The 14,726-nt window shown below is 39.0% G+C and overlaps 1 protein-coding gene across 2 annotated transcripts in view; it reads left to right on the plus strand.

The window, feature by feature from the left end:
- Nucleotides 1-14,726, plus strand: part of VPS50 (VPS50 subunit of EARP/GARPII complex) — a 136,053-nt gene that overhangs the window by 113,365 nt on the left and 7,962 nt on the right. For both annotated transcript variants that reach the window (XM_040260292.1, XM_040260293.1), the window contains 4 exons: nucleotides 2,180-2,260; nucleotides 8,362-8,510; nucleotides 9,756-9,852; nucleotides 11,284-11,442. In XM_040260292.1, coding sequence (XP_040116226.1) covers nucleotides 2,180-2,260; nucleotides 8,362-8,510; nucleotides 9,756-9,852; nucleotides 11,284-11,442 — 486 coding nt within the window. The remainder of the gene's footprint in view (nucleotides 1-2,179; nucleotides 2,261-8,361; nucleotides 8,511-9,755; nucleotides 9,853-11,283; nucleotides 11,443-14,726) is intronic.

Consider the following 14,726-nt stretch of genomic DNA (forward strand, 5'->3'; position numbering starts at 1 on the left):
TGTGATCACAAGTATATCAAAGACAGGATCTTTTACTATAGGATCTAAATTTGCTGTGTTCTTAACTCTGAAAAATTAGAATACTAACATAATCAGAGACTTAAGTTGCTGCAGAATTCATGTCACTATAAAATAGGTACTAATTCATTACACAATGCTCAATAAATATTAAAGAAGAAAGCCATTCTGGAGTTTTAACTAATTGTTAGCATCTTTTAGTCTTCTAAATGAGCTTTACTCTATCTTCTCAGACTGTGCCTCCAGAGCAGTGTTTTCCAAGAGCACTGGAATGTTCTGTATTTGTAATGCCCAATATGGTAACCACAAGCCACAGTGTCTTTTGAGCACTTACACGTGACTGGTATGATTGGGGACTGGATTTTTCACTGTACTTGATTTTAGCTGGTTTATATTTAAATTAGCCACATGTGACTTGTGACTATCCTATTGGTTAAAACAGTTCTGTTCAGGCTTGAACATTTGTCAGGATAGACCATATTTCTGGGCCATGAAACATGTTCCAGTGAGTTTAAAAACCATAGAAATCATATAGGATATATTTTCTGATGTCAAGATAATTAAATTAGAAAGAAATAACAATAAAATGGGAAAACTGAAATATTTCAAAATTAACACACACCTAAATAAAGATTGGGTTAAATAAGAAACCACTAGAGAAATTAGAAACTATTTCAAAGTGAATGATAATGAAAACACAGCATACCAGAATTCGTGGAGTGGAGTTAAATCAGCGCTTAAAGGGAAGTATCTGATATTCAGGTTTACCTCTTCTTTTCCAGCCTATTTGCCTTGTATTTTTTAGTCTGTAGGCCTCATATAGCATATATATCTGTTTGCTGGAGAAAAATTACAAAAAGTTAACCTCCAGCACAATGTAAAATAAAAGTGGTGCGAGTTGACGTCCTGTTCCCTCCTCCCTCATCTCTCCAGGATAGAAAGTTTTGAGCCTTTCACCATGATGCCAGCTATTTTAGAGAGTCCTGTGATCATGTTGACAAAATTCTCTTCTGTTACTGGTTTCTGAATTGTTATTATAAAAGGATAAATTCATGTTATCATGAAAGGATAAAGTTTCTGAATCTGTTTAAGCAATTATAACTTTCTTTCCTAAAGAAATATATTAATATGATGAATTATGTTGGTTAATTTCAAAGTAGTATTTTAGGCTATTAAACCAGTCTTGTATTCCCAAGACAAACACCACTTGGTCATGAAGGAATTTGGTAATATTTTCTTGTTGTTTGTCACTAAGTCGTGTCCAGCTCTTTGCAATTCCATGGACTGTATGTAGCATGCCAGGCTTCCTTGTCCTTTACTTTCTTGTGGAATTTGCTCAAACTCATGTCCATTGAGTTGCTGATGCCATCCATCCATCTCATCCTCTGTCATCCCCTTCTCTTTCCTCAATATTTTCTTAAGAATTAAAAAAAAAATGTGTTCATAAAGTTTATGAGTCTGTAGTTAGGTTTTCTGTGATATCTTTGGCTTAGAAATCAGTGTAATATTAGTCTCATAAAACAATTGGAAAACATTTTTTATATTTTTTTAAGAGTCTATGTAGGGTTAGTACTTTTTGAAGGTTTTTATTAAATTTAACAGTAACTGGTAAATATTCTGTTTCTTCTAAGGTCAAATTTTATGAGTTTGTCAAGCAATTTGTCCATTTTATCTGGTTTGGTAAATTTATTGGCATAAAATTATTCATAAAATTCTCTTATTATCCTTTTAATGTTGAAGAATCTGTAGTGTTATCCATACTCTCATTCTTGATATTGAAAATATGTATCATCTCTGTTTTGTTTTTTCTGTGTCAGTGTGACCTTTCCCATCCTTGAGTTCTTTAAGTATATGAAAATTTTTAGGCTTTGCAGTTGAAAGTAGTAATCTGTGGGAAAGAAATTCTGGTGAATTCTCTCCTGATAAATTCATTAGATTGATTGATGTTAGTGTGACACACGTGTCAATAGCTGTCTTGTTCCCTTGAGGGTGAAGATTTGACTTCTTTCCTTGATTATTTTGGTAATTTGGTATTTGGAAACCCTCTGAATGCTAAGAATTTGAGTAAAAACTCATCACATACTTTTCACTACTTTAAAGTTAAAACATTTGCAGGGTTCTCTCCAAAGTGATTTAACGTGCTTTTCGTTGTCTTTTTCAGTTGGAATCAACAGGACTAGGTCTTAGTAGTAGTAGACTAAGAACAACTCTAAACAGGATACAAGAAAGCCTCATTGATCTGGTAAGTAATCAATTGGAACCCATTCTTTTGAGTTATTTAAGATAGAAATTGGTCATCTAATCAACTACATGTGAATGTATTTCTATACATATGTTAATTTCCTGTGTTCCTAGTATACTGATTGCCTGTAGGAAGTGAGATGGACGTTTCTTATAGCCAGACGGAGAGAGAAAGCTAGTATACACAAAAGAATCTGATACTGGTTCTGTGTGCAGTGCAAGTTCAAAGAGAAGAAAGGTTTATCTTCAGAATTAATTTCTGAGAATGACTAAAGGAGGATGCTCGACTTTGAAGAGCAGGCATGGGATTAGTGAGGAAAAGGAGAAGGAATGGTATTCAAATTAAGGTTCCAAGGCTGAGCAAGGGCTTGGAGGTGGGAGCGAGCCCAGCCCAAACTGACAGGTTTTTGCGATGGGGCATCTGTTTATGCCAGAGAGTTGTGTTGCAAAGATTGTTTAAGGACCACTTTGTAAATGTCTTTAACATTTGAGATGTTTGGATTTAATTGGCTATATAGTAGGGAGTCTTGATTCTTAACTGTCATGTGATGAAATGCATGTTTTAAAATGCTGTGTTTGCAAAACTGGGACTCTAGAGTATTTAAGCCAACACAAGTATTTAAGAAAAAAATTTTTTTTGTAATGCTTGGTCACTGTAGCCAGAGACGTGTGTTCTTCAGTGCTTTTCTCTGCATCCATGAATTTTCCTTTATTCTTTCACTTACCCAAATAAGCGATCACTTTTGCATAAGCTGTATATTATGAGCATACTTCTTGTTGAAGTTTTTGTAATCATTCATTCTTTTAAGCATTACTTATTTGGAATAATTATTATGTATCATGCATTACTGTAATAGTGGAAAAGTCATCAGTACACAGAGGTAATTCTCATCTTCTTGAAACTTAATTTTACTGGGGCAGCGAGATAGATAAATATGTAAGAGTGGCAGGTTCTGATAAGTGCCAAGAAGAAAATGAAACAGGGTGATGGGACAGTGCTCTTCAGACAGAGATATGAGTAAAGTGAGAGGGCCATGTGTGGATATTTCATGTGAGCAGTGTTTATGCAGAGGAAATACCCTGTATCTGTCTCATCCAGTCCCCTTTAGATTTGGAGATCTTTTTGCTCAGCACTTATTTTTAAAATAAACATTCATATTCATAGCACTTACTTTTGTATACAGCATCTCTTCAATATATGTATATAGAGTAAATGAATAAACTTGAATCCTTGAGTTTGGTGTCACCTGGATTAACCTAGCTTGTTTTCTTGGTCTTGTTGTCCACTTAATCCTGATCTTCATTTGCAGACTCAAAGCTTGTTTGACACAGTCATCAGGCTTTTTTTTTGGTTTTGTGTAAAATCCGTCATTGACTTTCAGCCCCATTGGCATTTATCTGTTTCGATTTTGCTTCTTGTTTGACACTGAGTGTTATCTTGACCTGAAGATCTTGTTTTCCAGATCTTAGCCTACAGCTGAATTATTTCTTGTCTCTGGCTGAATTCCTGATGATAGATGGGCCAAAATACACCACTAGAGTCATTCACGCTGGTGGTTCTCTGGTAGCTCTGCTAACTAGCTTATGATTGTCAAGCCAAAATTCCAGATCTGACCCTTGAGTTGTGGATTTAATGCTGTTATACAGTGTGTAATGAAATAGCATGATCCAGTAAACAGTGACCAAACTAGCTGTTCTTTAAGACAAGTGGTCACCCATAACAATGTATCTGTAGCATCTGTCAGACCAGTTCTTTTTTTTTTTCTTTTTTTTTTAATTTTTATTTTTACTTTATTTTACTTTACAATACTGTATTGGTTTTGCCATACATTGACATGAATCCGCCATGGGTGTACATGAGTTCCCAATCCCAAACCCCCCTCCCACCTCCCACCCGATAACATCTCAGACTGGTTCTTGATGCATTGGAGGTGTTTTTTCCCGGTGGTTTGTGGTTTAGTCGCTAAGTCGTGTCCGACTCTTACGATCCCATGGACTGTAGCCCACCAGGCTCCTCTGTCCATGGGATTCTCCATGCAAGAATACCAGAGTGGGTTGCCGTTTCCTTCTCTAGGGGATCTTCCCGACCCCGGAATTGAACCTGGCTCTCCTGCATTGCCAGCAGATGATTTACCAACTGAGTTATGAGGGAAGCCCCTAAATTGGTGTAATAGTCAATTTTATAAATGCATTTTTTTAAACCAGAGACAAACCCCTCTAATAAGTAGACTTTTCCCTTGGTACCTTGTCTTGTAAAGATAGTTATCTGTCTGTTTTTGGCTGCACTCGGTCTTTATTGGTGTGCGTGGGCTCCTCTACTTGTGGCCCAGCGGGGCTGCTCTTGGCTGTGGTGCGCGGGCCTCTCATTGCGATGGCTTCTCTCATCACAGAGCACAGGCTCTAGGCTCACGGGCTTCCATAGTTGTGGACTGTGGAATCTTCCCAGACCAGGGATCAAACCCGTGTCCCCTGCATTGGCAGGGGGATTCTCAACTACTGGGGAAGTCCCTAAAGATATCTTTTTTTAAGACCTTATTGTTCCCATCTCTTAAATCAAAGATTGCACTTTGCACCAGAAGCCTGTGCAGGCTGTTGTTCCCCTTCGTTTGTAAGGAGCACTGACCTTTGACATTTGACAGAGTCTCTCTGGAGTCCTGATTCCTCTGATGGATAAGACTCTACAGCAGTACATCAGAAGTTTTTCTGAAAATTCCCATTAGTTTCCAGTGGCTTACATTTTAAATTGTTGCTCATACTGATAACTGTTATTTTATTATTTTAGAAAATATATTTGTTGTTTACTAGACCTTGATCTCAGGTTTCCATAAGCTGGTATATAAATCATCTTCATTAATTTGCATCTACACTGGCAGAGAACATTAATTGGTTTCTTGCTATTCAATATATTTCTTGTCTATTAAAACAAATTATAGCCTAATCAGTCTGAAACCACTAGATGGAAGTAGTATTTTTTCCTCATATTTCTCCTGTCTGTTCATTAAAACTTTAATAAGCACTTTTTGGGTAATTTTCCCCATATATATTTTTTAAGTTTTGCTTGTCTTCAAGCTGTAAAAGTCAGAATCAAATCATCATGTTCTTTAAAATGCCACCTGAAACTGTTTATCATGTAAATTCACTGTAAACTAAGGAAATTTATTTGACGCATCAAATAAAAGTCTAAAAAAAGATGGTCTAATAGTGAACAAGTAGGAGAGAGGGCTGGCGTAGGTGGTGGTGGTATCAGAAATGTGAAGTTTTAGTTATCTACCTGGTGATGCTAAATTGTTTGCTTTGAGATCTTTGGCCAACTTTGAATCTTTGATGAGAAAAAATGTATTCTAAATTGATCCAGAAAAGTCCATAAATATGAATTTTCTTTGTGTTAGTACATTAGTGGCAGAAAAAGCTATAAATGTAACTCACTGTGAGAATAAAGATGACGGTTTCATTTCTTAAAGTCTTCAAAGGGCTGTATATCCTTTCCTTACTCTCCTGGTATGAGCTGAAACATGGGTCCTGTTTAGAAACTTTTCCATTTAAGTGCACAGGAAGCACATACCATTTGCTTACGTCATGTTGACATTTTGGTAACTTTCTTGCTCTTCTTGAGCATATTTCCCCAGATGGGTCTGTTTTGAAGGTAGACCCATCAAGATTTGTTGATGGATTACAAGAGGAGTTTGACACTGAGAGGAGTCAAGGATGGCAGCTGACTTCTGGAGCCTGTGCCGTTAGTGGGTGGATAAGGCTAAAGGAGCTGCACGTTTTAGGAGGACATCAGGAATTCAGTTTCAGATGTGTTAAATCCGCTGAAGATGAGAGACTGGTCAGGGCTTAAATTTTGAGCTATTGACATGTGGATGGCATTTAACTCTGTGAGACTAGATGAAATTGTGTAGGGAGTAGAATGTAACTAAGAGAAGAGTCAGGAATAAAGACTGGAGCGTGCTGGGTTCAAAGGTCAGGAGGAATACTCAGAGATGGATGTTCGGAGTTGACTGTTGGACTTGGCCCTAAGGAGGCCAGTGGGTACTTAGCTATCTCTTTCTTTGTGGAGTGAAGCAAACGCCTGATGGCAATGAGTGGGCTTGAAAGAGAATAACAGAGTAAGAGAAGGTTCTCCATCAGTGAAACTGAGGAGGATCAGCTCATGTCAAGAGGCATGCCACGAACTTAAAGTACAGAGAGGGTGAAATTGGTCCCTGCCTCGGGAACTCACAGCGCTGTAAGGGAGAACAGCCACTGACACCCTGTGCTGTACGCCACATACGGGCATGCATATAGATAGCGGTAACACAAGTACATTTCTCGGGAGAGTGAGAAGTTTACAGGAAGGAGGTGAACATGAGTTCACACTTAAAAAGTGAAGTAAGAGCTCAGAAGACAAGGAGAAAAGAGCTCTGACAGGAGCGTCAGTAGGACAGGTGTAACAGCAGTCCAGTGTGACCAGGTCTTAGGGGTGCAGAGATCATCTGGAAATGAGGCTGGCAAGGTGATAAAAGAGTGATGTCGTGGCAACAAGTTTAGGCTTTTTCTCCATAAGGAAGGGATTGTCAGTTGAGATTTTTAAATTACAGACTGGTGTGATCACGTGTCCATTTTAGAAAAATCACCTAGGTATTATTGAAAAATAAACCGGTGTGGAAAGTGGAGTAGAAACAGGAGAAGCTTGAGGGACTGTTAGGGGACTTTTAGAATGGGTCTGGTCAGGAATGTTGTGGGGCCCTGGTCCTGATGAAGTAATGACATGAGGAAGAATCAGACAAGAGAGTTGTCTGTTTAGGCATGATGGAGGTGAGAAGGAAGAGGGGTCGAGAGTGATTCTAAGGCTGTTTACTTGGACAGTCTGGTAGGTGGTGATTAAATAGCCACCTGAATTAAATTATTAAATATAGTAGCCCAGGCAACCAATTGGTATGAAACTTTGTGATTTTTTATTATTTATTTATTTATTTATTTTTTTTTTACAGTAGTGGGGTGATTTTTGTTCCTTTTTAGTAGAAGGAAATAAATAATGGAGCCATGACACTGATTAACTTGCATGGTTCCCTTATCCTGATCGTCCTGAGAGAAAACACAGTTGTTCACAAAATAACTTTTAAATGCTAATTGAGTAATTAGAGATTGAAGAGAGACAGTACCTTTAGTAGAAGACAGGCTATTAAAAAAAACTAAAGAATAAAACCATTTTCTAACTTGAAAGGTTTTATAATGTATTATTTCCATTTTGCTAAATTTACAAACCTATTATGCTCCCAGAGTTCTGTGCATTTGATGTCTCCTTTTTTCCCATAAGGCAAATGTTAAAAGAGATTTGTGATTATAAAACTGATTTTAAAAGTAATCTAGATTTACATTTTGTACACTTCTAGCTTTGTTTATATTCAATTTTTGTGCTATAATTTTCTTCGAGGATCTTTTAAGGTTCAGCACAATCATCTCTTTGGACATCCCTTTCTTCTATTTTCATCTGCCATCTCCCTGCAGATCAGTAATCTATGCATCGACGTACAATACAGTTGGTTCTGTTTCAGTTTAGAACTGCATCTCAGTCCTACCTTCTTGGGAACACACCAAGATTACCTTGGTTAAAACTTTGATGTGAAAGGGTTGATTGATCACACCACACTTGTTTGGATTTTAACAGTTTGATCCTGGTGGGGCAGTCTCTTTTTCAACATTTATAAGTTCTTGCAAGACTTCTCACTATTGTCTCTATGAAATATTTGTCCCTTCGTAAGGATTAGTTTGAGTGAACTCCGGGAGTTGGTGATGGACAGGGAGGCCTGGCGTGCTGTGATTCATGGGGTCGCAGAGTCGGACATGACTGAGCGACTGAACCAACTGAACTGAAGGATTTCTTGTTTGACCACGTTTAGAAAAATAGTGTATAGAGTTGGGTCATTTTCCTTTAGTATAAAAAGGAAAGTTCTACTAGTTAGGAACTATAAAAGGAGGGGGAAAGAACTGAAATCAAGTGTAATTAACATATGCCTGAGAGCATTTTAATTGTAGTTCCGGTTTTGTAACGTCATGCGGTCTGTTGCTGTTAGAGTTGCTGTTCCAGGCTGTGTGTGTGCACGTGTGTTATCTTTTCAGGAGGTTTCGGCTGATTCTGCTGCCACGCTCACAGCAGCAGAAGAAAGGAAGGAGAAGGTGCCCAGTCCTCACCTGAGTCACCTAGTGGTATTGACCTCTGGGGACACACTGTATGGGTTGGCGGAAAGAGTGGTCGCCACAGAATCCTTGTAAGTTATTAAAAACAGTTGCTTTGCCATTAAATAGTCAAGAAAGATGATAAACGTAAGCATCGTAGTCTATATTACTTAAATTACTCAGTGTTTCTGAGAAATATGTCCTAAGATAGAGTCCCAATCGATTTTTAAACTGGCATGGTTGATTTTTCGGTGTATAAATGGAAGAGGGGAAATCTTTTAAGGTTTGTTCTTTGGCAACATGATCCTTGCTTTAAGTGAGACTTCAGAGGAACATGTTAGAGTATGCTGCTGCTGTTGTTTAGTCGCTCGGTCGTGTCCAGACTCTTTGTGACCACGTGGACTGTAGCCCACCAGTCTCCTCTACCCAGGGGATTCTCCAGGCAAGAATACTGGAGTGGATTGCCATTTCCTTCTCCAGGGGATCTTCCTGACCCAGCGATCGAACCTGTGTCTCATGCTTCGGCAGGTGAATTCTTTACTGCTGAGCCAGCAGGGAAGCCCATGTTATAGTATAGTTCTTCATATTTTCCCATTGAATTATGATTCTAGAGAAACTGTAGTTACCCTGTCAGTTAAATGTAGTCGATCCTTGACCTTTGTAAATCACCAAGTCTTTAGTAAAATTAAAGCATATAACTTCTTCCATAACATGTGGGCATGACTGAGCAACTGATCACGCAGTCAGTCAGAATACTCTGAGTTTTTGTGTATGTAACAAAAGGTAGAGAAAAACAGAATGACTGCCAGCAGTCTTCCGGCTGAGTGACTCCCATTCATGGCACACCAGCCTCCTGCCCTGAAGTTCATGTGTATGCCTCAGCCAAGTTCCAGTTTATTTCATGTTATGGATGTTTGGCTATTTCTGAAAAGCACCGGGCATTAGATCTGTGAATTCATGGGTTGTGTGTAATTTACATGGGACCTTTGAGAGAAATCCTTTCAAAAAATACCATTGTATTATTTTTTCTGTCTTTCGCATTGTCAGTGCTCATATCTTACAGGCAAAGCAGCATAACTGTATACCTTATAGTAACCGGCTCAGCTCCCTTGAAGTCACGCTTCTTTCACGTCAGCTCGCATTCAGAGATAACTCAGCATTAATTTTTGTGTGAATTGTAAATGAGTGTGTCAAGTGTCCGTGCATGGTCGTTCTTTAAAATGGAAAACAACTTTGTTAAACTTTTGGTCAGAGATCTTAACGATTAGTTACACAGAAATATTGACAGGCTCTAAATCCTGTGTTTCATTTACATGGTGAGTTATTCATTCCCTTAGGGTATTCTTGGCTGAGCAGTTTGAGTTCCTTCAGCCTCATCTGGATGCTGTGATGCCTGCAGTCAAAAAACCATTTCTTCAGCAGTTTTATTCTCAGGTCAGCCGCGTCTGGTATATCCTTTCGACTGTGAGCAAGATAAGACTGTCACATGTTGTTTATTTTATTTTTTTATTTTTTGCTAATGATCAGTGTCTCAACTTCAGGAGAGCTGGATTAGAGTATTTGTTTATTCATTCATGAATTCCTGTATTAACTGGATACTTACTGAACTCCTCATATAACTTTTAGTCTCGTGAGAGAGCCAGTTAAAACTATATTACACACTAACATATGGAGAATAGATAGCCTGTGGGAATTTGCTATATGACTCAGGGAACTCAAACCGGGGCTCTGTGACCCCGTAGATGGATGGGGTGGGAAGTGGGAGGGAGGTTCAATAGGGAGGGGACATATGTATACCTGTGGCTAATATTTGCAGATGTATGGCAGAAACCAACACAATATTGTAATTATCCTTCAATTAAAAATAGAGGAACAAAAACCCTTATTACAATAAACTATAGCTCTGGGAAAGAAACAGTGGCAGAGTATTTATTTAACCTTGACTAGAGATGGGGCGAGTATAATTGGCAGAGAAATGCTGTCTTGAGGAAATGATGTTTAAACTGGACTGAAGAGAAAGAGTCAGGAGTATATATATAATTTTTAATCTGTGTTTTTTATATACTTTCATTAGGTTTATATAATTTAATTTTCATTTTTAAAAATTTTACAATTTTTTTTATACTGGAGGATAATTGCTTTACAATGTTGAGTTGGTTTCTGCCATGCAACACCACAAATCACCCATAAGGGGTATATTTCGACTGGGGCAGTGGCCTATATGAAGACCCACAGGTGAGAGAGGCATGGTGGAGCCGAGGAAGATTCAGATTCTTAGACAAGGGAGAAGGGATAGTGATGAGAAAGATGGCTGGAGTGAGTAAGCTGAAGTTATGTGACATCCAGCACTCCCAGCCAGGAGTTGGACTTTGTTCCAAGGGTACTGAGACGCTGCTGGAGGATTTGAAAGAGGTGATGAGTAGCACGGTGAGGTGTGTGTTTTGGAAAGAGAGCTTTGGGGGTGGTGTGACGAATGGACTTTGAATGGCAAACCTAGAGACAGGAAACCAGCTTGAAGACTTTTGGACTACTTCAGGTAAGAGATGATCGGATCTTGAGTTGCAGTGTGGAAATGGGAATGGAAATGGAGAAAAGCAAAAGAATTTGAGAAATATTTGCTCATCTCCATGAAAATCTGTAGTTTTACTGTTGTATTGTCAGTTGACTGAAGCATACTGAATGTCTCAAAATTATATTTCGAGTAAGATCTTTCGCCCACAAGTTAAAGTATTTTCATAATTTATATCTCCAAATGTATAGTGTTTTATTTTTAGATACGATGTGTACTAGAAATGGGGGCAAAATAGTTTTTATAAATTTGATACTTTGAGAAAAAGTTTGGTTTTTCTGTGAAATTTGTTTCAGACGGTCTCAACGGCCAGTGAACTACGCAAACCAATTTACTGGATTGTAGCTGGTAAAGCCATTGATTATGAACAGATGCTGCTGCTAATGGCTAATGTGAAATGGGATGTAAAAGAAATTATGTCACAGCACAACATATATGTAGATACACTGTTAAAGGCAAGTATTCTGGGAAACACCTTTGTTAAAGATGTTTATAGTATGAAACTATTCCTGTAATTGCAGTCACTCTAAAGTTGTGAGATTATGGTTTTTACCATATTCGAGCATTCTTGTGATATTAAAGCTCCTGAATTGGATTTGGATTGCCTTCCAAATTTTGTGTTCTTTTAGATCCAAGAATACTTCGCAGATTTTGTCTTTGCTCACAAATTTCCCATTTTGAGTTAGAGTTTGATTAATGTGTTTTGGCTGCCTTTCATATTACATAATCTCAATAGCCATGGCTGTAGTGACAAGAAGACCTTTCTATAGTTGTGTTTATATTCATTGGCAAGAGATCATACGCCTGGCTATTCTAGTTGGTTTTTCCCAGAAATCACATTAACTTTTGCTATGTGACATGCAAACACCATTGTGTTTAATGACTTAAATTTATAAGTTTTCTGAAAAGAAGTGTAGTTGTTTTCTTTTTTCATTTATGTATCAGGAGATATTTATAAATCATCTGACATGTGTCGAACACTGACCTAGCTGCTAGCAGTACAGTTAGTTGTGAACTAAGGAGCTTAATGTGCCCTCAGGGTATTTATATGCTGGAGCAGGGACAAGAGTAAAGAGATGTATAACGTGTCAGGTGGTGAATAGTCCTGTGAAAAAACAACCGGCAGAAGAGGGATAGAGAGTGGCAGAGTGTGGGTTGGGGGAGGAATGCCATCTATTTCCTTGTGGCCAAAGAAGGACTCAAAGTGATAATGAGAGGCCTGAAGGAAGTGAGGCGATGAACCATGAGCATGTCTGAGGTGAGGCAAGAACAACTGAGAAAATGAAAACAGCTTTCAGAAAAGTGTTGGCTTTTCATATTTGTCAGCGAAAAGAAAGATGGCCCTTCCTGGCTCCCTATTTATCTCATTTATACAAACATTCTTAGCTGCTTCATCCAAGGCAGTAAATAATAGCCTGGAATACTTGAGAACCAGTCAACAAACGCAGAGATCAAAGCAGAGATAGCAGCCGGATTCATCTGGGGTGCCAACTCCCAGCATGTCTAGGACCGTTCTGGAGGGTTGGGTTGAGGACTTTGAGACTGTCCTCAGACTCAAGGAACTAAGGGTGCCAAGATCAGTTAAAAGTGTCCAGCTGTTAGCACAAGATATGCACATCTTGATAATTGCCACCTGGAAGGACTTTGATTTATTGAGCACCCAGGAGACTTCAGCTGGGAATTTTAATTTGGAATATAAAAGATACATGTAATTTATAATCACACCTTTTTGAACAGTTCTATTTTTGAAAAGTTGATTCTGTTTTTTATGACCTGCTAATTAGAGTACTAACAGAAGCAGAAGATATTAAGAAGAGGTGACAAGAGTACACAGAAGAACTGTACAAAAAAGATCTTCATGACCCGGATAATCACGATGGTGTGATCACTCACCTAGAGCAGACATCCTCGAATGTGAAGTCAAGTGGGCCTTAGAAAGCATCACTATGAACAAAGCTACCAGAGGTGATGGAATTCCAGTTGAGCTATTTCAAATCCTGAAAGATGATGCTGTGAAAGTGCTGCATTCAATATGCCAGCAAACTTGGAAAACTCAGCAGTGGCCACAGGACTGGAAAAGGTCAGTTTTCATTTCAGTCCCAAAGAAAGGCAATGCCAAAGAATGCTCAAACTACTGCACAGTTGCACTCATCTCACACACTAGTAAAGTAATGCTCAAAATTCTCCAAGCCAGGCTTCAGCAATAGGTGAACCATGAACTTCCAAATGTTCAAGCGGTTTTAGAAAAGGCAGAGGAACCAGATCAAATTGCCAACATCTGCTGGATCATTGAAAAAGCAAGAGAGTTCCAGAAAAGCATCTATTTCTGCTTTATTGACTATGCCAAAGCCTTTGACTGTGTGGCTCAAAATTAACTGGAAAATTCTGAAAGAGATGGGAATACCAGATCACCTAACCTGCCTCTTGAGAAATCTATATGCAGGTCAGGAAGCAACAGTTAGAACTGGACATGGAACAACAGACTGGTTCCAAATAGGAAAAGGAGTACGTCAAGGCTGTATATTGTCACCCTGCTTATTTAACTCATATGCAGAGTACATCATGAGAAATGCTGGGCTGAAAGAAACACAAGCTGGAATCAAGATTGCCAGGAGAAATATCAATAACCTCAGATATGCAGATGACACCACCCTTTTGGCAGAAAGTGAAGAAGAACTAAAGAGCCTCTTGATGAAAGTGAAAGGGGAGAGTGAAAAAGTTGGCTTAAAGCTCAACATTCAGAAAATGAAGATCATGGCATCCACTCCCATCACTTCATGGGAAATAGATGGGAAACAGTGGAAACAGTGTCAGATTTTATTTTGGAGGGCTCCAAAATCACTGCAGATGGTGATTGCAGCCATGAAATTAAAAGACACTTACTCCTTGGAAGGAAAGTTATGACCAACCTAGATAGCATATTGAAAAGCAGAGATATTTCTTTGCCAACAAAGAAAGGTCTGTCTAGTCAAGGCTATGGTTTTTCCAGCGGTCATGTATGGATATGAGAGCTGGACTGTGAAGAAAGCTGAGCGCCGAAGAATTGATGCTTTTGAACTGTGGTGTTGGAGAAGACTCTTGAGAGTCCCTTGGACTGCAAGGAGATCCAACCAGTCCATTCTGAAGGAGATCAGCCCTGGGATTTCTTTGGAAGGAATGATGCTAAAGCTGAAACTCCAGTACTTTGGCCACCTCATGCGAAGAGTTGACTCATTGGAAAAGACTCTGATGCTGGGAGAGATTGGAGGCAGGAGGAGAAGGGGACGACAGAGGATGAGATGGCTGGATGGCATCACCGACTCGATGGATGTGAGTTTGAGTGAACTCCGGGAATTGGTGATGGACAGGGAGGCCTGGCGTGCTGCGATTCATGGGGTCGCAAAGAGTTGGACACAACTGAGTGACTGAACTGAACTGAATTAGAGTACTTGGGCTTCCTTAACGTGGCTCAGCAGTAAAGAATCCCCCTGTCAATGCAGGAGACTTGGGTTCCCTGGGTGGGATGATCCTGTGGAGGAGGAAAATGGCAACCCACCCCAGTATTCTTACCTGGAGAATCCTATAGACAGAGGAGCCTGGTGGGCTATAGTCCATTGAGTTGCAAAGAGTTGGACACAACTTCGCACTAAACAACGACAACAATTACAGTACTTACAGAGATGCAAGAAAAGAGAGACTTCTGCCCTCAGTGAATATATATATATATATATATATATATATATATATATATATATATATA

This window comes from Oryx dammah, unplaced genomic scaffold (genome assembly GCF_014754425.2).
Source record: "Oryx dammah isolate SB20612 unplaced genomic scaffold, SCBI_Odam_1.1 HiC_scaffold_18, whole genome shotgun sequence".
Taxonomy (NCBI): Eukaryota; Metazoa; Chordata; class Mammalia; order Artiodactyla; family Bovidae; genus Oryx; species Oryx dammah.